The sequence below is a fragment of the Leucoraja erinacea genome, chromosome 10, assembly GCF_028641065.1.
Source record: "Leucoraja erinacea ecotype New England chromosome 10, Leri_hhj_1, whole genome shotgun sequence".
In the NCBI taxonomy this organism is placed as follows: domain Eukaryota; kingdom Metazoa; phylum Chordata; class Chondrichthyes; order Rajiformes; family Rajidae; genus Leucoraja; species Leucoraja erinaceus.
This window is the reverse complement of record NC_073386.1, coordinates 55,046,097-55,068,153: the sequence shown is the minus strand read 5'-3', so window position 1 is coordinate 55,068,153 and position 22,057 is coordinate 55,046,097. Positions and strand designations below refer to the sequence as shown.

Sequence of the window (22,057 nt, the reverse complement as noted above, 5' to 3'; positions counted from 1 at the left end):
GTCCGCATCTTGAACAACGGATGCAGTAGATGGGGTCGGAGGAGGTACAAATGAACCTCTGCCTAACCTGAAAGAACTGTTGTGGTCCCTGGTCAGAGACGAGGGAGGAGCTATAGCGACAGGTGTTTCATCTTGTGCGGTTGCTGAGATAGGTACCGGGGGGTTGGGGGGGGGGGGGGGGGGGGGGGGGGGGGGTAGTTTTTTGTGGGGAAGCGATGAGTTAACCAGGAAGTTGTGGAGGGAATGGTCTCTGCGGAAGGCGGAAAGGGGTGGAAATGGGAAAATGTGGCTAGTGGTGGGATCCCGTTGGAGGTGGCGGAAATGTTCTAGGATTATGCGTTGTATTCGACGGCTGATGGGGTGGAAGGTAAGGACGAGGGGGACTCTGTCTCTGTTGTGACGACTAGGAAGGGGAGCAAGGTCACAGCCTGTGTGAACCAACGGGATCCAACCTCTAGCCACATTTTCCCATCTCCATCCCATTACTACATTAAAAATGAATTAAGAAGTCAAATTAAGTATTACGTGCAGCAAAAATGAGTACTGCCACTAGGGGTTGCTCAAAGTTGAAGTATGACAAAGTAAAAGTACGAGACTTGAAGCAGCTTTGTTCAATAGATGATGCTTCAAGATTTGCTAACTTCAAATTTGTGTACATCTTTTGCTAATTAGTAAAACTAATTTCCAATCTGCTAGCACTGCATTCATTTGCTGGCCTGTTTCTAGTATCAGTACTGTTCCATATTTTCTACATACTGACTATATGTAATTTTACTAATGTATACTATGTATTGCTCAGATATTGGAGATGTAGTGTTTTTCCTCTATCATTGCAGGTCTCAAAATTCTGCAATCTATTCTAAATTGAAGAAAACAATTAAAAATGCTTGTGTTTTACAATAATAATACGAAACCAGGGTTGCACAAAGACACAGCTAGTAGAGTTGCTGCCTCACAGTGCAGTAATTAACTTTGGCAGCTACAGTTTGCACATTTTCCCAATGACGGTGTGGGTTACCTTCAGATGCTCTGACTTCCTCCCATATCACAAAGGATGTGTTGGTCAGTAGATTAATTAGCCACTGTAAATTGCTCTAAAATGGCATTATTGTGGGATTTGCATAAATAGACGCTTGATAGTCAGCATGGTGGTTCAAAGGGCCTGTTTTCATGCTGCATTTCTTGTGAATATGTGACTTGTTAAATGTAATAAAACCCCAATAATCCAGCACATTTCTTGATTAGTAAGGGTGCCAAAGATTACGGGGAGAAAGCAGGAGAATGTGGTTGAGAGGAAAAGATAGATCAGCCATGATGAATGGTGGAGTAGACATGACGGGCCGAATGGCCTAATTCTGCTCCTGTGAGGACATTAGTGTTGCACAATCAGAGTTTCTGGCCGATTTGAGACTGTTGCTAATTAACTCCAACACCGCTTGAATTCATTTTTTTAAGGTGTTGTGCAATAATATAAAGACCTTTCCTGTGAACTTAGTCAATTTATGAGAATGGATAAAGGGGAGCCCAGTGAGTTTAGAGGGGGTGCAGGAAATGGGGGTCTGAGTATAAAAGGTGCACAATAAATCAAATCTGGAGAGCCAGATGCTAAATCTTTGAGGTTTCTGAAAAGTGAAGTTGTGGATTATCAGAATTTTACAGTAATATCTACTCCGCTCCCATCTTGTCAACATCTGCAAAGAATGGTTTATCTTCAGGACTAAATCTGAGGCTAATGTCAAGGAAAGAAAAAGCTCCGATTGTTGCTTCCTCTTCTAGTGGATCTGTTGTGCAAAATGATTATCACTTTATTGCCTAAATTATTCAGTTAACATTTATGCACCACATTTTTTTTTGTATATGACGAAACCTATTTTACAAAATTGCTGATTTAAAATCAAGAATATTCTTCCATAGGATCTTTGCTGCTCAGAAGTGAACTGGGCAAATAATCAGTTTTCATTCCCTGCCCCCAGCTGCAATTTTGGCCGCAAGCCAAATCCTTGAACTCAGAAGGCCACAGCGAGGAGATAAATGACTTTCAGCTGTTACACATGTAAAACTGTACATCCTTCCAGCAGTTCCTAATCCTTTGCGATCAGTGTATTACTTAATAATGTGTAGGGTTTTCCTGTAAATTAGAAATGCTGCGTTAGTTGTAGTAACCATTTTTCTTTGGACTGCTTTACCTTTGGTATACAAAGAAGCTGCACTCTAGCAAGGTTGGTAGCAGGTAACGTCCTAGTTGCCGATTCTGAAATTGTATAAATAACTGAAATGTGACCCCCCCCCCTCTTTGAGGTTCGACAAAATAGTCAGCTAACCACCAAGTGAACTTTCAACTCAGTTGGAATGTTTTGAGTATGTGAAACATTGGATTTTGCCTTAAGATATTTTACGGTTTTGTACATTTTTATTACTCGTAGGAATATTATGTAGCACTTACAAATATCTTTTGCCACATTGCACATTTTCAACATTTTATTTATGTACTTGGAACTGATCACATCTGGTTTCAATTAATACAAATATGATAATATGAATAAAAAGATATAGTTTGACAAATCACTTTCATCTGAACTTCACATTTTTTAATTATAATATTATTTCACAAGCATTGTTGATCAATCCATGGTAGGAAAGTTACTGGAGAGGATTCAGAGCGATGCATTTAGAAGGACGGGTTGATTAGGGATGGTCAGCATAGTTTTGTGCAACAGAGATTGTGTCTCACAAATGTGATCGTTTTTTGAAGAAGTAGCAAAGAAGGTGGATGAGAGTATGGACATGGACCAACAAGGCCTTTTTCCCCCCCCACCTAATTTACCACACTTTTGCAAATCTCTTTTGTTTCAATGTCTATTATTTGAAACAAAAATTATTTTTATTTTTGTTTGAAGTTGTGAAGAACTTATGCTTTGTGGTGATACATGATCACTTCTAATATATTGAGCTTGCCTATGTTAAATATTGCAATAAGTAATGTCATGTCTGTACCTTGTGTGTACAATATTCAGAATTTATAATGTTAATATAGTTTTGGTTTTGTGAAATGCCCATGGGGGAAAAGGCAATATTAATTGAGGATGGAAATGCTTGGAGATACTCTTGGACACCTCCATTTCCACGTCCACGTCCACAAGTACAGCAGGCAGTGAAGAAAGTTGGCCTTCATAGTGAGAGGATTTGAGTATAGGAGCCCGGTGGTCCTACTACAGTTGTACATGACCCTGGTGAGACCACACCTGGAGTATCGTGTGCAGTTTTCGTCTCCTAATTTGAGGAAGGACATTCTTGCTATTGAGGGAGTGCAGCCTAGGTTCACCAGGTTAATTCCCGGGATGGCATATGATGAAAGAATGGATTGACTGGGCTTATATTCACTGGACTTGGAAGGATGAGGGAATCTTATAGAAACATATACAATTCTTAAGGGAGTGGACAGGCTAGATACAGGAAAAAAGGTTCCCCATGTTGGGAGAGTCCAGAACCAGTGGTCACAGTTTAAGAATAAGGGGTAGGTCATTTAGGATGGATATGAGAAAAATCATTTTCAGCCAGAGAGTTGTGAATCTCTGGAATTCTTTGCCACAGAAGGCAGTGGAGGCCATTTCATTGGATGTATTCAAGAGATAGTTAGATAGCTCTTAGGGCTAACGGAATCGAGGGATATGGGGAGAAAGCAGGAACAGGGTATTGATTCTTGATGATCAGCCATGATCATATTGAATGACAGTACTGGCTCAAAGGGCCAAATGGCCTACTCCTGCACTTATTTTCTATGTTTTGTTATAAATCTGTAATTGTTCTAAATTTTAAGCAGTTTCACATCATGCTTTGTTCCTGATTTGGAGTGAAACTTGTGGTTCCGCTGTAGCATTTAAAATTGTCTGCATGTGAGTCTGGCAGAAGGCAGACCAATGTTGTATCACATTGTCTACAAATGGACACCTGGTGCCTGAGAAGAGACCCGTTGCTCATGTGTCCAGCTGGTGACTTGCTATTTGCTGTCATGTGAACGAGAGCAATGGGTGGTGTTGGTGGTAAACACGGCCTTGACTTTGTCAATAGACTTAAACTAAATTAAGGTTGTAACTGAGATGATGTAAGGATTAGATGCCAATATTCCACATGAAGCACATGACCTAAAACCCAATGAGCAAAACCCAGACTGCTGGAAAAATTCAGTGGTCAAACAGCATCTGCCGAGGATTGAGAGGGTCAGTGTTTTTTTAAAAGATAGAGAAGGGTGAAACAAGCCGGTAATTAGGTAGGACCAGGTGATGTGGCAGATGAAGGGGCATATAGAGTTAGAAGGGGAATGAGTGATGTTCTGCAAGGTTGCTAAAGAAAATAGATGAGGACAAAATGGCCAGATGGAAGTGAGTATGGGATAGAGAATCGAAAGGTAAACATAGAAGATGAAAGGTGGTACGTAGAACCATAAAAGGGAGAGATAATAGGCAGATGGAGCCAGAAGATGGTGGGAGGAGGAAAGGGGGTGAGAAGGGTAGGCCAAGGAGAAGAAATCCAGGTGGATATTTGTGTGGATGCTGGGCAGCTGGATCCAGTTTGGAGGAATTGTTTGGGTGGCAGGGGGGATTGGCCAAGGAAAAAGTGAACAAAGGGAGAGGGAATCTAGGTGGACCAATAGGAGTGGGAAAGGGACGTGTAGATTAACAGGAACTGGAAAACCCAATGAGCACACCATTGTTACCTGATGAATATAAGGTATTCTTCTGAACCCAATGGTACGAATGCAGTTGGTCTATAACCCAATGGTATGAACAATGAATTGTCCAATTTCAGGTAACTCTCGACCTCTGTGTTGTTTCCCACTGCCGCTAGTCCACCTGTGTTCTTTCATCCTTTGTTCATCTTTTCCTCCTTTATTCCCCTCCACCTCCCCATTTGTTACCCATCTCCACTTGGTTCCATCTATGCATCAAACTCTTATGTTTTGTTTTTTTTCCCACCCTTGGCTTATTCTTCCCACCCATTCCTCCATAGGCAAATAATTCATGCTTTATAAAGTACCACCAGCCTCCTTATCTGGTTCCACGTATCAGATTCCAGCCCCAGTCTCTCCCTTGACACTCTCTGTCCATTATTCTCCTATCTTACCCCTCCCTCTCCCCTCTTTGTACTGACTATCTTCCCACTATACTTTCAGTCCTGATGCAGGGTCACGACGACTCAAAACTTCAACCACAGATGCCTCCACAGATGCTGCCTGACTACCTGATTTTCTCCAGCAGTTTGTGTTTTTACTCAGGAATCTACATTGAGTGAACTTTATCTCCACGTACATCCCCATCCACAGTGGATCGTAAAGCCCAACTTGTGAGTGTCACAAACAATGTTGAATCATTCACAGAATCCTCAGTGAGAAATACAGGGTGGATAATCCATCTCCTTTTTATCCTGTGTTACAGAATTTAATGAATTTGTCAGGAAACAGTTGAGAGCACTGGATATAGCAAAGGATATATGACCATAAAACATCCTTGCTGTAATACTGAACTAGCTGTGTCTCTCGCTAAGGTGCCCTGGTACATTTACCACGTGTAGAACATTATCCAGATATGTCCTAACAAGAGAACAGGTCAAATCCAAGGTGTTTATTTACAGTGTAGACACCTGGAACTGCAGATGCTGGTTTACAAAAAAAAGGCACAAATGCTGGGATAACAGACCCTTCCTGTTTGAGGAAAGGTCCCGACCCAAAACATTGCTTATCCATCTCCTCCACAACCTCATCTATTGGTCCGCTGCTCTAGATGTAACTATCAGACCAAGCTTCCTGTTTGAGGAAAGGACCTCCCGACCCAAACTTCAAACTCCCCCTCCCACTCCGTGCTTATGTCCATCTCCTCCACAGCAGCACCGGAAATGGAGGAACAGCACCTCATATTCCGTTTGGGGAGTCTGCTGACCATCGACTGAGTTACCTCTAGCACTTTGCCTCGGGCTCTCCTTTTTTTTCTGTCCCCACCCATCCCCGCCCCCGATCAGTCTGAAGAAGGGTTTCGAAACGTGAATAGATAAGTTTCCATACTGGCCAAGTAACTCTAGCACATGCAAGGAATTTGCCCTGTGCTCTGCCCGCAAGTGACAACATGACATACAGTGACAGTTAGCAATGACACATAAAACATTAAACATTAATTTGTGGAACACAGCAATGTCATGTAAATGAAAGTAGTCATTTTTAGTATTTTGTTGCATTTGTTGCATTTCCTTTGCATGCAATGACTGCCTGAAGTCTGCGATTCATGGATATCACCAGTTGCTGGGTGTCTTCTCTGGTGATGCTCTGCCAGGCCTGTATTGCACCCATCTTTAGCTTATGCTTGTTTTGGGGGCTAGTCCCCTTCAGTTTTCTATTCATCATATAAAAGGCATGCTCAATTGGGTTCAGATCGGGTGATTGACAGCCACTCAAGAATTGACCATTTTTTAGCTTTGAAAAATTCCTTTGTTGCTTTAGCAGTATGTTTGGGATCATTGCCTTGCTGTAGAATGAACCGCCGGCCAATGAGTTTTGAGCCATTTGTTTGAACTTGAGCAGATAGGATGTGTCCATATACTTCAGAATTCATTAAGCTACTACCATCAGCAGTTGTATGATCAATGAACATAAGTGAGACAGTACCTTCAGCAGCCATACATGCCCAGGCCATAACACCCCCACCACCGTGTTTCACAGATGAGGTGGTATGCTTTGGATCTTGGGCAGTTCCTTCTCTCCTCCATACTTTGCTCTTGTCATCACTCTGATATGTTAAACTCCATTTCATCTGTCCACAAGCCCTTTTTCCAGAACTGTGGTCACTCTTTTAAGTACTTCTTGGCAAACTGTAACCTGCCATCCTAGTTTTGCGGCTAACCAGTGGTTTGCATCTTGTAGTGTAGCCTCTTTATTTCTGTTCATTAAGTCTTCTGCGGACAGTGGTCATTGATAAATCCACACCTGACTCGTGAAGAGTGTTTCTGATCTGTCGGACAGGTGTTTGGGGATTTTTCTTTATTATAGAGAGAATTCTTCTGTCATCAGCTGTGGAGGTCTTCCTTGGCCTGCCAGTCCCTTTGTGATTAGTAAGCTCACCAGTGCTCTCTTTCTTCTTAATGATGTTCCAAACAGTTGATTTTGGTAAGCCTAAAGTTTGGCAGAACAGTTTTAATCATGTTTCTAGTCTCATAACGCCGATTTTGACTTTCATTGGCACAACTTTTGTCCTCGTGTTGATAAACAGCAATAAAAATTTCCAAAGGTGATGGAAAGACTGGAGGAAAGACTAGGTGCTGAGAGTGCTCTTATACCTGCATTAAGGAGGCAATTAAACACACCTGAGCAATTACAAACACCTGTGAAGCCATGTGTCCCAAACATTATGGTGCCCTGAAATGGGGGAACTGTGTATAAACACAGCTGTAATTTCTACATGGTGAAACCAAAATGTATAAAAATACCCTTTAATAAAATATGACAATGTGCACTTTAACCATGTGATTTTTTTTCTATTACAAATCTCAAATTGTGGAGATCAGAGGCAGATAAATAAATGATGGGTCTTTGTCCCAAACATTATGGAGGGCACTGTATTAGTTCACCCAAAAAGTGCAAATGATGATTGTACTTTAACATTCCTACATCTTTGCAGGTCACGTAATCATGATTCTGAAGCAGAAGGTAGCATTTATTTAATTTCAAATTAATCTTCAGCAAGCTAGCTAGCTGCCTGCCTGTTTCCAGTTTTCACAGGCCCTTTGGGGTTATGTTTTCAGAGGTTTTCATGTTATTCATATACAAGATGTTGATGTAGGTGCCATGGCATGTATTTATATTCTAATTGCTCTTGAAAAGGTAATGGTGAGCTGTTTTCTTGAACCACCAATCATCCTTGTGGGAAAAGCACCATCGTGGTGGTGTTATGAGGAGTTGTATGGATTGTATTGTTGGTGATGTTATAAGGGTTTTGATTCAGCAGCAATGAAGAAATGGTGCATATTGTGTAACGTGGTGCAAAACTTACAGTGATGCCATTCTTAAGCACTGGCTATCTTTGACTCTGCCAAGGTGCAATGATAAGTCCTGGCAAGATGCTGTATTGTATTTTATGGATGGTATAAACCATAGGCACAACAAGATTAGTCTCCTTTCATGAAGATGCCATGATTACTGCACATGGCACAAGACACCATCAGAGGAAGTGGTGCCATTGTGTTAGATGTTTGACGTGAATGCAATCTGGTTTTCAAGAAGTGTTAGTCGCTTGTCCCATGTTAAGTACCATGTGCCTTGCAGATGGTGAAAAGGTTGTCTGATGAGCCACTCGCCATAGAATACGTAACTTCTGATCTACTCGCACAGCCCCATTATATATTGGACTAGTCCATGGTGACCATCAGAATGCTGATTGTTAAAGATTTTGTGATGATAAAGCCAAAGTGCATTGTAAATGGATAAGGCTCCAGAATACCACCTCTAAACCTTTTTAATCTCTTAGTTAAACGTTTGACTCTTTTACAAAAAAATCTAGCTCTTAGACCAACCTTATTATTTTTTATATTATATTATCCTCGTATTGTATGGCTTATTTGATAAGTAAGCTGTGAAAGAATCAAAGAACATTTTACTTGATTAAATGGACTATGGAGACATTTTTCTAGACATGCGTAAATACACAATTGGGTGACGTTCGGCAATATCAGACTTTTCTGCAATAATTTGACTTACAAACTGTAGGAAGGTTAGTTGTGAATTTCATAATAATTGTTTGGACATTATTTTAAAAAATGCTTTTAATTGGTGTTTTTTGGTGAAAAATCTTATATTTCAATTGTGATACTAGATTTGAAGCAGAATTTCACGCCACTTCCTTTGTGGGTTATTGGTTTAGACAACGCCCAGTAGTCAGACATGCATGTTCACATGAAATCTGTTCCTTCTCATTTTTCATGGGTATTTGCAGTTCTGAAGACATATATTCAATTATTTATCTTTTTTGATAGTTGACGTACAGCGATCCCTTTAAAATGGATTGCACTAGGTGTGTATAACATTGTGGCAATTGCACTTTTTCTTTTAAAGTTCAGCGTTATTTTTTCATTCATTTTTCAGTAATTGGGCATTGCCAGCAAGGACAGCATTTATTCCCAGACCTTGTTGTACTTAGTGTCTTGTATTTTGGAAAACACCTATGAATCTAAGGCTTTTTTGCATATCTTTCATTCGTTTGTTCTACATCACTGTCTATATCTCTCGTTTCCCTTTCCCCTGACTAGTCTGAAGAAGGGTCTTGACCCAAAAGCCACCCATTCCATCTCTCCAGAGATGCTGTCTGTCCCGCTGAATTACTCCAGCATTTTGTGTCAATCTTTGGTTTAAACCCGCATCTGCAGTTCCTTCTTACACGTCACTATCCTCTCTGTGCAGAGATTTTATCAGTCCTGGTGCATCTGAGAAACTAATGCAAAACGGTGTTTACTTTTTGCAATGGTATGCTAATAAAGTGTTTTATTTTATATAAATCATTTATGCATTGCTTTATTTCTTCTAAGAAGTAGAGATTGCACCTGGGTAGCTCAGAGTTGTAATGATCATGGCCATCTTCAGGAAAGGAGCCTAATCTTATTGTAGTAACTACAGAGGCAACTCTGCTGTCTGCTGCAATGAATGTTATTGTATGGGACCTCTAAAAGACTGAATGAAGAGCTGTGCAGAATTACAGTGCTCTCATAGCAATCTCTTCCGCATATCAATATATAATGAATGTAATCATACAACTCTAACAAACTTGCATGAAGCAGCAACGACCACAATGTGTAGGCTTTTTCACCCTTACAAAAGTCTTGTCAATCAGTCCATCAAAAGGGATTGTAGATAAACCTTATCAAATTTGGCAACCCTCCTAAATTTGTTTTCATTATTTGTCTGCTACAAAATGACATGACAGCTATAATTTTAATAAATCCACCACAGATGTAATACCAATCAAGCGAGGCTTCAGCCCCCCTCTTAGTCTTCTTTTCTGTAATATTGTGCCTCACCTCCAGACCTCCCACTGGAAAACTGTTGATCCTTTGCAGAACCAAGGCTTCGGACATGCAGCTGCAGTATGCGGATGCACACTGAGACTGAGCTTCAAGTTATCATTAAGTTCACTAACCCTTGCGAGAGAATAGGCCTCGCATTAAATGTCTGTAAAATGAAAGTCCTCTAAATAACACCAAATCCCCAACAACAAGTGTCAACAGCAGTCTGGGAAATGTGGATCGTTTCAGTATCTCGGGGGGCCAATGCTTGGTGAAGGCAGATTTCAATGACAAAATTCGCCAATTCATCAACACTGCCTTTTGGCAATCAACGGGAGAGGTTTTTGAAGATTAAGAGCCTATACCATGCGCTTGCTGTAATCGTCGACCTGCTGTATGCTTTGTAGGCATGATTTGTTTATAGACAGTGCCACACAGAACTGGAGACACACCACCAATGCCCTTGCAAAATCATTCAAACTCATTGCCAGATAAGTACACTCCCAACGTCCCCAGTATTGAATATCAGCAAAATGATGGAAAGGCAATAGTGCATTACCACTCTTTGTTAAGACAGGTCCAGACCCGATACAATGTCTGTCCATTTCCTTCTACAGATGCTGCCTGACCCGCTGAGATCCTCCAGCTGTTTGCTTTTTTGCTTAAGATTATCCAGTTTGGAGTATCCCATCTTTTCAGATACTCCCTGCATCTGAATAGTGGGAACTAAATTGTGTCTGACAGTGAGTGGTGGAGCTATACAGAATTAACAGTGAATAGTCAATAAAACACAGGATTGTGATTTACATTTGTAATTTTGAATGTTAGTCGGGCAATCCCCCGTCAGTGCAACCTTCCCACTACGGTGGCTGCACACATTTTGCTGGTGCCGTGGTGGCATTTTCATAGGCAAGCTAACATATACAAGTGCAGCGTAGTTTAATCTATAGACCAATGTTTTAAAATGCAGCACAACCCCTGGGAGACATTCACTATCTTTTGTGATATAGAATGATTGCGCACATTCAAAGTAGATTTAAAAGACAGTTTTACAATGATCTAGTATACTATATCCTTTATCAGAAAATATTTAATTAGATTGGTTGTGCGCAGTTTTGGAGATGCAAGTGAGACCACTGTTTATTCAGTAGTATGTGTAGGAAGGAACTACAGATGCCGATTTAAACCGAAGATGGACACAAAAAGCTGGAGTAAATCAGCGGGTCAGGCAGCATCTCTGGAGAAAATGAATAGGTGACGTTTTGGGTCGAGACCCTTCCTCAGATGACTTACATAGCATGTTGTGAGATTCTAGCTTGGGTGTTTGTGATTTAAGCAACTGCTTTAGTTCATGCCTAAAATACCAAATTATTAATATTAAAATCTGACCGAAAATGATGGAATCTTTTATTTTAGATTTCCAGTATCCAATGTTTTGATTTTCATCATTTTAAATCATATTTTAATTAAATTACTCTGTAGATTCTAACTTGGGCCTTGATTAATAAAGGCTACAAGAGAAGATTCATTCTTCATTCTGCTCAAGTACTTACAAACATTGTAAATATCTCAAACAGTAAGCACCTCACCTCTGATCTTTATTTTGTTGTGGTTGGCTTTGCACAGCTTTAGATCTGATGATTTGATCTACTAGGGTTATATAAATTTCCTGTTTTTACAAAATGGGATTATATTGCAAAATGGAAGTAATTGAGCATTGTATTATACAAAATCTATTAATTTTGACAATGCATTAAACGTGTGTATAATTTATGTGTATTAATGGTAAAAGGACAAAATTACAGAGTTTTAATTGCTTTTAAACTATTGAGTTCCTGGGCTGCATGGTTTACAGTGTGTGTAAAACAAAGTGCGGAAGGAATTCAGTGGGTTAGGCAGCATCTGTGGAGGCGACGTTTCTGGTCGGGACTCTTCAGACTGAGTAGGGGGGAAGAAAACTGGTAAAACGAGGTGGGGGTGGGAGAAAGCCGGGCAACTAATAGGGTGGATAGAGATGAGGGGGTTTCCTTGGCAGATGGGTGGGGTAAGTGACAATAGTTAGAAGTGTAAAAGAGACGCAGGTGTCAGATAAGAAGTGTTAAATGTAAGAGGGAGGTATATAGGTGAAAGACAAGAACGGGAACCTTTATACCCCCCCCCCCCTTTCCCTTCCTCCTGTCCCCTTACACCTCTATCCCTCTTTAGGGATTTGTCACTTCACGTCAGGCTTTGTCCCGCCCCCACCTCTGTTCCAGCTTTCTTCCCCCACTGTCAGTTTGAAGGGTCCCATCCCAAAACGCTGCTTGTTCATTCCCTCCATAGATGATGCGGGACCTGCTGAGTTTCTCCACCACTTTGTGTTTTACTCACGATTCTAGCATTTGCAGTTCCTGGTTGTCTCCATTACAGTGCACGATGATTGCTTTGTGCAAAGTAACGGGTGGCATGTTTGTTTTCTGCTTTATAAGAGCTTGTTATGTATTATCCATCTACGTGGAGGTGGGCTCAGTGACCACCTTGTGTCTAGTTCATAAATACAAGGGAACCAAAAGACAATGAGTTTAAAATAAAAATCTTCAGTCTTTAAATCTAACAGTACATAACTATTATCATTGAAAAGTAAAGTTGATGTTTTAGTCCCTTTCTGTCTCTGCTTATGCTCCTTTGATTAAAATAATCATATTTTATTGTATCTACCATATCTCGAGCGCATTATATGTATCCCATCATGTAAAAATTAAAGGTAGACAAAAATGCTGGAGAAACTCAGCGGGTGAGGCAGCATATATGGAGCAAAGGAATAGGCAACGTTTCAGGTCGAGAGCCTTCTTCAGACTGATGTGGGGGCGGGGGTGAGGGGGGGTGGAAAGAAGAAGGGAAGAGGCGGAGACAGTAGGCTGTGGAAGACCTGGGAAGTGGAGGGGAAAGAGGGAGAAAGCAGGGACTACCTGAAATTGGAGAAGTCAATGTTCATACTGTTGGGGTGTTAACTACACAAGCGAAATATGAGGTGCTGCTCCTCCATCCATGGAGGAGGCCCAGGCCAGAAAGGTCGAATTCGGAATGGCAGGGGGAGTTGAAGTGCTGAGCAGAGGTGTTGATCAGGTCGGTCATTGTGAACTGAGCGGAGGTGTTGGGCGAAGCGATCGCCAAGCCTACGCTTGGTCTCACCGATGTAAAGCAGCTGACACTTGGAACAGCGGATGCAGTAGATGAGGTTGGAGGAGGTGCCGGTGTACCACTGCCTCGCCTGGAAAGACTGCTAGGAGTTGAAGGGGGAGGTAAAGCGACAAGTGTAGCATTTCCTGCGATTGATGTGGGAAGGTGTGGCCAGTGGTGGGATCCCGTTGGAGGTGGCGAAAATGTTGGTGGATTATCTGTTGTATGTGACGGCTGGTAGGGTGGAAGGTGAGGACAAGGGAGACTCTGTCCTTGTTACGAGTGGGGGGGATGGGGAGTGAGAGCGGAGCTACGGGATATAGAGGAGACACTGGTGAGAGCCTCATCTATAGTCAAAGAGGGGAACACCCGTTCCCTAAAGAATGAAGACATCTCCGATGCCCTGGTTTGGAACACCTCATCCTGGGTGCAGATGCGGCGTAGACGGAAGAAATGGGAGTACTGGATAGACTCTTTACAGGAAGCAGGGAGTGAAGAAGTGAAGTCCAGATAGCCATGGGAGTCAGTGGGTTTGTAGTAGATATTAGTCAGTAGTCTGTTACCTGCGATGGTGAGATCTAGAAAGGGTAGAGAGATGTCGGAAATGGTCCAGGTGAATTTGAGTGCCGGATGGAAGTTAGTGGTGAAATGGATGAAGTCAGTGAGTTCTGCATGGGTGCAGGAGGTGGCACCAATGCAGTCGTCAATGTAGCGGAGGTAGAGTTTGGTGATAGGGCCACAGTACACTTCGAACAAGGATTGGTCAACGTACCCTACAAAGAGGCAGGCATAGCTGGGGCCCATGCGCATGTCCATGCCCATAGCTATGCCTTGTATTTGGAGAAAATGGGAGGAGTCAAAGGGAAAGTTGTTGAGGATAATGACCAGCTCCACTAGGCGGAGGAGAGTATTGGTAGGCAGGGATTGGTTGCTTCTGCGGTCGAGGAAGAAACGGAGGGCTTTAAGATGGTAGAGGTCAGCGCGCCAGATTACCACAGCACCTCCCTTGTCGGCAGGTTTGATCACCCAGTCGGGATTGTTGCACAGTGAGCGGAAGACTGTACGTTCAGGGGGGAGAGGTTAGAGTGAGAAAATGGAGTGGAAAAGTTGAGGCAGTTGATGTCCTGCCAGCAGTTTAAAATGAAAAGGTCTAAAGCAGGTAGATGGCCATGAGGAGGAGTCCAAGAGAAGGGGTCTGTTGGAGACGGGAGAAGCGGTCACCACTAGGGGGTGAGGACTACTTCCCATGGAAAAATGCTTGGATGCGTAGACGACGGAAAAATTAATCTTACTTTCATGGGGATCTGTTTCTTTGTCTTCAATCCTGATAACAGTTCTTTGTTTATTTGACCTAACTTTGAAGAGATTCTTTAGGCAAAAAAGAGAACTTCTTTGTAGTACCTTGTCAAACCTCATGATGTCCTCAAACACTTTACACTCAATTAAGTACTTTTGAAGCATTGTCATTTTCAATGTGGAGAAAAATTTGCAAGAAGCTAATGCCACAAAAATGCTACTCGTACAGCCTGAGTTCTGCTATACATGTTTTCTTTGTGGTGTTTTACGAAACTGCTTAAAACGGAGAGGGAATGTCTGTGGGGAGAATGTGATGTAAAACATTTCAGATATTTATTTCACTAACTTTACTTTATTTTAAAAAGATAAATAATAAATGGACATTAAAAAGTACCTTTTTCTGGCTATTTGCAAATCAAAGGATTTTAGTATAGAAATATGGCACAGGATCAGCCCATCGAGTCCATGCCGAACACGGACTACCCGCAACCAGGGGAAATTATATTAAAAACATGGGGTTATTTTAATTTAAAGCTAGCTGGGTCCCTTAGTTCTTCAGTTTTGCTTGTTCGCCACAAAGTGAAAGGAATATCATGAACCAGGTCTAAAGCAGGTAGATGGCCTGAAAGTGTAAGAAAGGCCGTGTCTCAAGGTAGGCATATATCTGCAGCTTCAAGAAATACTATTGACAATTTAACTACTAGTGAAATAAGGAGGGTATACTTTCAACATTAAATTATTAGAAAAGATTTAATTCATTTTGACAAAATTAATATTCAGTCTGTGTTTAGGATTTTTTTAATTTGAGGATTCTTACTGCTGATTACGAAATATGATTTATTTTCAGTGAAAGTGATCCGTAATTCCGCAGCATCACTGCTATTAGTCGTCGGAACCTTTGAAGTTGTTTACTTGTCCATTGCTAAAAGTTTCTAGTCTTCAAAAAAGGTTGACCTGGTCTTCCAAGTAAATGTTGTTGCAATCTTGAAGGCTGAAGTAATTTTCATGTCCAGATGTGAAAGAAATGATCTAAGGTCCAAAATGCAATAAATTGATAACAACCCATAATGGTTTTTCAGACTTTCCGTTCAAAACCAAGAACGAAGGTGTTATTACTATGCAGAACAAATGTTTGATTCAGACAAGCAAATCTGGGATGTGTGTGGTGATCCGCAAATGCATGTGGCTGTAACGTCCACTGAAATATGAAAGATCTAGCAAGCCCTTGTATAAAACCTTTCATAATCCTTTCATTTGTATATGCATTGATGAGTCATTTCTGAGGGAGTATTAATTGTTGAGAAAATGAATGGCCTTCTATAATGATTTGGTGACATTGTATTACTTAGTGCTAGATATATAATTTAAACAAAGGCCTTGGTAGTCTTTTCACATGTATAGTAGCCAGCAAAACGGTTGCAGTCTCCAAGTTTGCGGATGACACTAAGCTGGGGGGCAGAGCTGTGAGGAGGATGCTAGGATACGCAAGGTGACTTGGATAGGCTGGGTGAGTGGGCAAATGTTTGGCAGATGCAGTATAATGTGGATAAATGTGAGGTTATCCATTTTGGTAGCAAAAGCTGGAAAGCAGACTATTATCTAAATGGTGGCCGATTGGGAAAGGGGGAGATGCATCGAGACCTGGGTGTCATGGTACACCAGACATTGAAAGTAGGCATGCAGGTGCAGCAGGCAGTAAAGAAAACGAATGGTATGTTAGCTTTCATTGCAAAGGATTTGAGGTATAGGGTTCTACTGAGCAGGGAGGTGGCAAGGGGACTTATTGCCATAGAGGAGTGAGGGTTCACTAAGTCTGATTGAATCAAGATGGCCCACTGCTCTGATGGAAATGAATTATTCAGAAAATAGTTTCAACTGAAATAATAAACATGGATTGCCCCTCAGATTCCCATTAAATCTTTCCCCTTCTCACCTTAAACCTAGGTCCTCTGGTTCCCGATTCCCATACTCTGGGTAAAAGACTCTGTATCTACCCTATCTGTTCACTTGGTGCAAGATATTATAATACTAACATGCACAAGTATTAACAAGATGAATGCCTTTAGATTTTGCAGCAATATTTTCTAACTGTAGTAGTTTAAAAAGTCAATCATGGAAATTAAAAATAGTATTCCTTGTAGTGTGCAAGAAGAGCTTTGGTGGGTGTGCAAGAGGAGCGTTCTTCTAATTCTGATTTCCTTCCTTGACAGCGTTATTCCACTTTTAAAGCAATCCATTGGGATTTTAATGCAGCGCACACCTCCTTCGTTGGATCACTTACTGCCGCAGTGCTACCAGCGGGTGAGTACAATGACTGCGCCATGTATGAGATCATTAAAAACTGAGTACATTTAGTATTTGAACTAGATTTCTCAATCCCATTTTTTTAGGTTCAACACTTGCAAGGAGTTTACAATGTAATTGATCCCCACTTCTGGACCTTGTGTAGTGAAGTTTACATTGGCACAATAAAGCTGCTGGTAGCTCCCGATGCAGATGCACGATGGATTTTGAGCCAAACACACAATATTTTCACTCAGGTATGTCGAGAAACGGTTTATTTCTCTCAGGATTATTTTTTTAATGCTTAAATGCAAGGTTCAAAAAATTGCCCTTGAACTTTTAAGAACTGTTTTCATGATAATGCGAGGTGATTGCTCATTAAAATCGCTCACGATTCTTGTTGACATTGTAAACAATATTCTGTTATATATTTTAAATATGGTTTTGCTTGAAGTCTGTTTTGTTGAAGTGCAATATTCCACTATTGGATACTGAGAAAATACTAAAGAATGTGCTTATTGTATACATTATTAATGTCGAGTTATATAAACCAACATCACTATTACTTCAGTATTAAAATATATTTAGCGTGATCATTCCAATTTCTGATGTTTTCTAGTAATCATCAATTTTATATTAGTTAAAGGACAATTGTGAATTGTGTACAATGCTGAATTATTGGTGCTAGGGAACAATACATCCCTTATTTAATGGATAAGTAAACTTTCTTCTTGTCCCGTTTTGTTTGCAGGCAGGCGTGAGGCAGCTTTACGTACAGATTGATTTTGCAGCAGTTTAAAGATGCCTAAATCACGTAGGTCTAAACTCCTGGTGCTGGGACCAGGGATAGATGTAACTGCTGGATGGTCACTGGATTGGAAACACCACCAGCATGCAGTGAACTTGTATGTGGCCACAGCACTCTTTCCTTGCATCAGTAAAAAGGTCTTGAGTCACGGAACAATGAAATAATTGATTTGGTCAGCCCCGGCTAGATCTGGAATCACCATCTGTGTCTAGACCTGAAGTGTCTAATTTTACCTGTGTTCCCACAGTTCAAGTCTATTCCTGTTCATTTAAATATTGTCATCCTGGCGATCAGTCTGCATCATCCATTTATTTTTGACTTGTACGTTCACACAGGTGGAATGATACAAACTGTATTCAGTTTCTGAAGTGCCTTTTTATGGTGGCCAAGAACTAATATTTGGAAGACAGGAAGTGGGTTGTGGAGCAAGTTTTACAATCATTGGCCTGTCGCATACATCATGGTAATCAGCATGGTTCTTAAGAATTTTAATAGATTTTTTTAAAAGAGGGGCAAGAGGTTGGGGATCAAATCCTTTTTTTTTAGCATTACGCTGGTATACACTTCAAATAGTTTATTCATAACTGGTCCTGTGACATGCTGTTCATGATATTCTGCAGAATATAAAGACATTCCTTCAGTCTGAAGAAAGGTCTCAGCCTGAAACGTTGCCTATTTCCTTCGCTCCATAGATGCTGCCTCGCCCGCTGAGTTTCTCCAGCATTTTTGACTACCTTCTGCACCAAGATAATTTTGCACAGAGGTGACTTCATGAGTTCACCCTACAATTGGGTGTGGGTGAAATTGAACAGTCCAGCAGAGAACCCATGCAGAAGAAAAATAGCCAAAGTTACCAAACAGACTATTTGTAAATTGTTAACAAGAGATTTCTTTCTTAAAAGTTATACATTATCGTTTCTCTCCTTTTGACACTGGTTCTTTATATCTGTTCTGATAGATGAAATGGAATAAAGCCCTTATTTTAAATGCTTAAAATGAACAATATTAATTTTTTTTTAAATTTTAAATATTCAGAGAAACTTTTGGAAATATTCAGCATGAAAGGCAATATCTCTGGAGGGAGAAAGAAATGCTTGATACCATTGATATATGTCAGACTTGGCTAGGCACTAGCATCTCGCCTGTCAATATTTCCAAGACATTCTTTCTGTTATTTATCAATTGCTTACTGTATGGAAAATAATAGGCCAGATATGAATTGAATAGTTTAGCACTTTTTTTTCATTGAAGCTTGTGCTGATTCAGTGTTAGACATCAATTTAACGTTTTTTTCACATTAAAATAGTGATCGGATACTTTGAATTTTTCTCATTAAATTGTTGCATTAATGGGACTGGAAGGAAAATATTCTGATTGAACTTAATGCTGAGTTTATTAAGTTGCAACATAATTTTTAACAAATAATTAATGCCATGTGGCAAATTCGGACAAATTGGTCAGTCAGTATGCTTATGTGTCATTAGCTAGGAAGAAATCAAATTCTATCAGTGCCTATGATAGGTTTGGGGATATGCAACATGCTATGGTGTGGTTTTAGAAATAAGTGTCACATTTTGTTTTATCTGTTTCAACAGTGAACAAAATCTACTTTTATAAATGATTGAAGTCCGTCCATCAATTAAGTTGTTTTGTTGGTTAAATCAGCTGCATAAGGAAATGAGTAAGAAATATAACACAACCTCTTGCTGTGGATATCAAACTGCATTGTTCAAAGTGAATGTTCATAACTTGGAACTTTAATATGATGTGTTTACACATGCACAAGCTGTAATCAGACCCTGTCTGTGAAGCATAAAATGAAGATTCTGCCTCAGCTTTCCCTTTCTCTACTCTGTCCCCTGAGGTTTTTTTAAAACAATTAAGTCGTTTTCTGAAGTTGGGGTCATTTCAGGTCCGTATCGCTCAGTTTACATGAGGCGACAACATGTTAAATTTGCAGCATTTGTGGACAAAATGTGTGAATGACTCACATGTGATGTGTTTATCTGATAAACTACAGTAAACACATTTTTGTCCATGCATAAGTATTTATATGTTTGTGAGAATTATTACTCTTCATTCTAAATGGAGTAATCACTCTAATGGCTGTTTAATACATTGTTGCTGCTTCTCGGAATATTTTCACCATTAAATCAAAGGGTTCTTTGTTCTGTACCAAGCCTTTGCCTCTACCCAGGCATTAATTGAGCATGAGAGAAGAGACAAAGAGGGGTCACGTTACTTTGTTAAATATGGTTGTCAGAATGTGCAGGTCTTTCCTATTCAAAGCCACTAAACTGAAACTTCTGAGATCCCACATGCATTTTGAGCTGTTTGGTAGTTATTCTGATTGATATAAATATTTTACTTAAATCTCTTGAGAAGATTGACTACAGTATTTTAATATTTAAAAACAATTGTAAACATCACCAAAGGAATATGAAGTATGTACTACTATGATAAAGTAAGATCTCTACACTAAATTCTCATCATACAATTTGTCTAAATTGCAGAAATATACAAATAAATATTTTGACAGCTATGGTAGTTTGTTGTGAGTTATTAAATGTTAATTTTTAATTTTCCTTGCAGGAAAAATAACAACCCCCTGAAAATAATGATGTAGGAGATGATAGTTAAGATATAGAATTCATCCTTCTATAAGAACATGGAGGTTATGATTGAATTGTATAAAAGACCACAGCTCCAGTACTGCATACAGTTCTGGTTGTCATAATGTATTTGGAAGTGCACAGAAAACACCTACAAGAATCAATTATTGCTAGGATGAAATGTTGGATGGGCTGCATTTATTTATTTTGGGTAGAGAGGTGACTGAAATGAAATTGCACTGCAGTGTATAAAATAATAAGCCTAGTGCGAGGAGAAAGTAAATACATCTCGACAAGATCACCAAACAAAGGCCATGGATTTAAGGAGATGCAAGGAACTGCAGATGCTGGTTTACAGCGGGTCAGGCAGCATCTCTGGATAATATGAATACTTCTTCAGAATGAACATGGGTAGGTGACGTACAAGACACAAAGTCGATTGTAGGATGATTTGGGGGTGTGGGGGGTGGAAGTGAGAATGTTTTCACCAAGGGTGCAGAGATTTGTAACTTTGCCTAAAAGGGTGGTGCCCCTGATAAGTTAAGTAATGTTGAATGTGCATTTCTAATCCCTGAACCAAGAAGAATGCAGACCAAAAACTGGAGATTAAGATTAGGCAGGACAGTGCTTATTCAGCAGCACCATGAAGGGCAAAAATCACCTCATACAAATGTTTATGTTTCTAGGTTAAACCTTGAAAATTAATATTGATATTGACATGTTAGAGGGAGCAATTATTTGTAAATGTTAACATAAGTTCAGATTAAAGTATAGTTTAGAGATACAGTATGGAAACGGGCCCTTTGGCCCAGCGAGTCACGCCAGTTATTGATGACCTGTTTGCACTGGTTGTCCCACTGCACACTAGGGGCAATTTACAGGGGCCAAGTAACCGGAGCATCCAGAGGAAACCCACACGGTCACAGGGAGAACGTGCAAACTTCACACAGACAGCACCCGAGGTCAGGGTCAAACCCAGTTCGCTGGCGCCATGATAAAACAGCTCTACTGCTGTGTCACTGTGCTGCCCAATTAGAAATTTGCCAAGTTACTATCAGAGGGTTGTTAAACGTATCCTCTAAGTGTAAGTAAGAACGAGCAGTTGATTGTTGACTTTAAAAAGGAAAAGTCGAGTATCCAGCAACCTGTCTTTATCAACAGTGGTGGATGGAATCAACCACTTTAAATTCCAGGGTGTGCATATTTCTGAAGACTTGTCCTGGACCCATGCACTCAATTTCCTTGGAAGACTGTACGCGGTCTTGAACTTCTACAGGTATATGCTAGAGACCATACTGACCGGTTGCATCGTGGCCTAGTTTGTCTACTTGAACGCCCAGGAACGAAGGAGATTACAGTGTGGCAGACACTGGCTGACCCATCGCAGGTACTGGCCTCCACCACTGAATGGGTCAGTAGAAGGCGCTGCCTCAAAAAGGTGGCCTGCATCATCGAAGACCTGCGTCTCTGGCAATACTCTAATTTTGCTCCTAATGTCAGGTAGAGGATATAGGAGTCTGAAAACAATGACCACCAGGTTTGACAATAGTTTCTTCTTAACAACTATCAGGTTCTTGAATACTACACCACATTAGCTTCAACTATGAACATCTGTGGACTGGTTTCATGAATAACCATATAACCATATAACAATTACAGCACGGAAACAGGCCATCTCGGCCCTACAAGTCCATGCCGAACAAATTTTGTTCCCCTTAGTCCCACCTGCCTGCACTCGTACCATAACCCTCCATTCCCTTCTCATCCATATGCCTATCCAATTTATTTTTAAATGATACCAATGAACCTGCCTCCACCACTTCCACTGGGAGCTCATTCCACACCGCCACCACTCTCTGCGTAA

General features: G+C 40.6%; 1 protein-coding gene across 1 annotated transcript in view; it reads left to right on the top strand.

Annotated features, from left to right (window-relative positions):
- slc30a7 (solute carrier family 30 member 7) overlaps window positions 1-20,121 on the top strand; it is a 47,158-nt gene extending 27,037 nt beyond the window's left edge. Inside the window, exons 9-11 of the mRNA XM_055642357.1 lie at window positions 16,701-16,791; window positions 16,881-17,030; window positions 17,525-20,121. Of these exons, the coding sequence (XP_055498332.1) occupies window positions 16,701-16,791; window positions 16,881-17,030; window positions 17,525-17,572 (289 nt within the window). The 3' untranslated portion in view covers window positions 17,573-20,121. The remainder of the gene's footprint in view (window positions 1-16,700; window positions 16,792-16,880; window positions 17,031-17,524) is intronic.
- The last annotated feature ends 1,936 nt before the right edge of the window (window positions 20,122-22,057 follow it).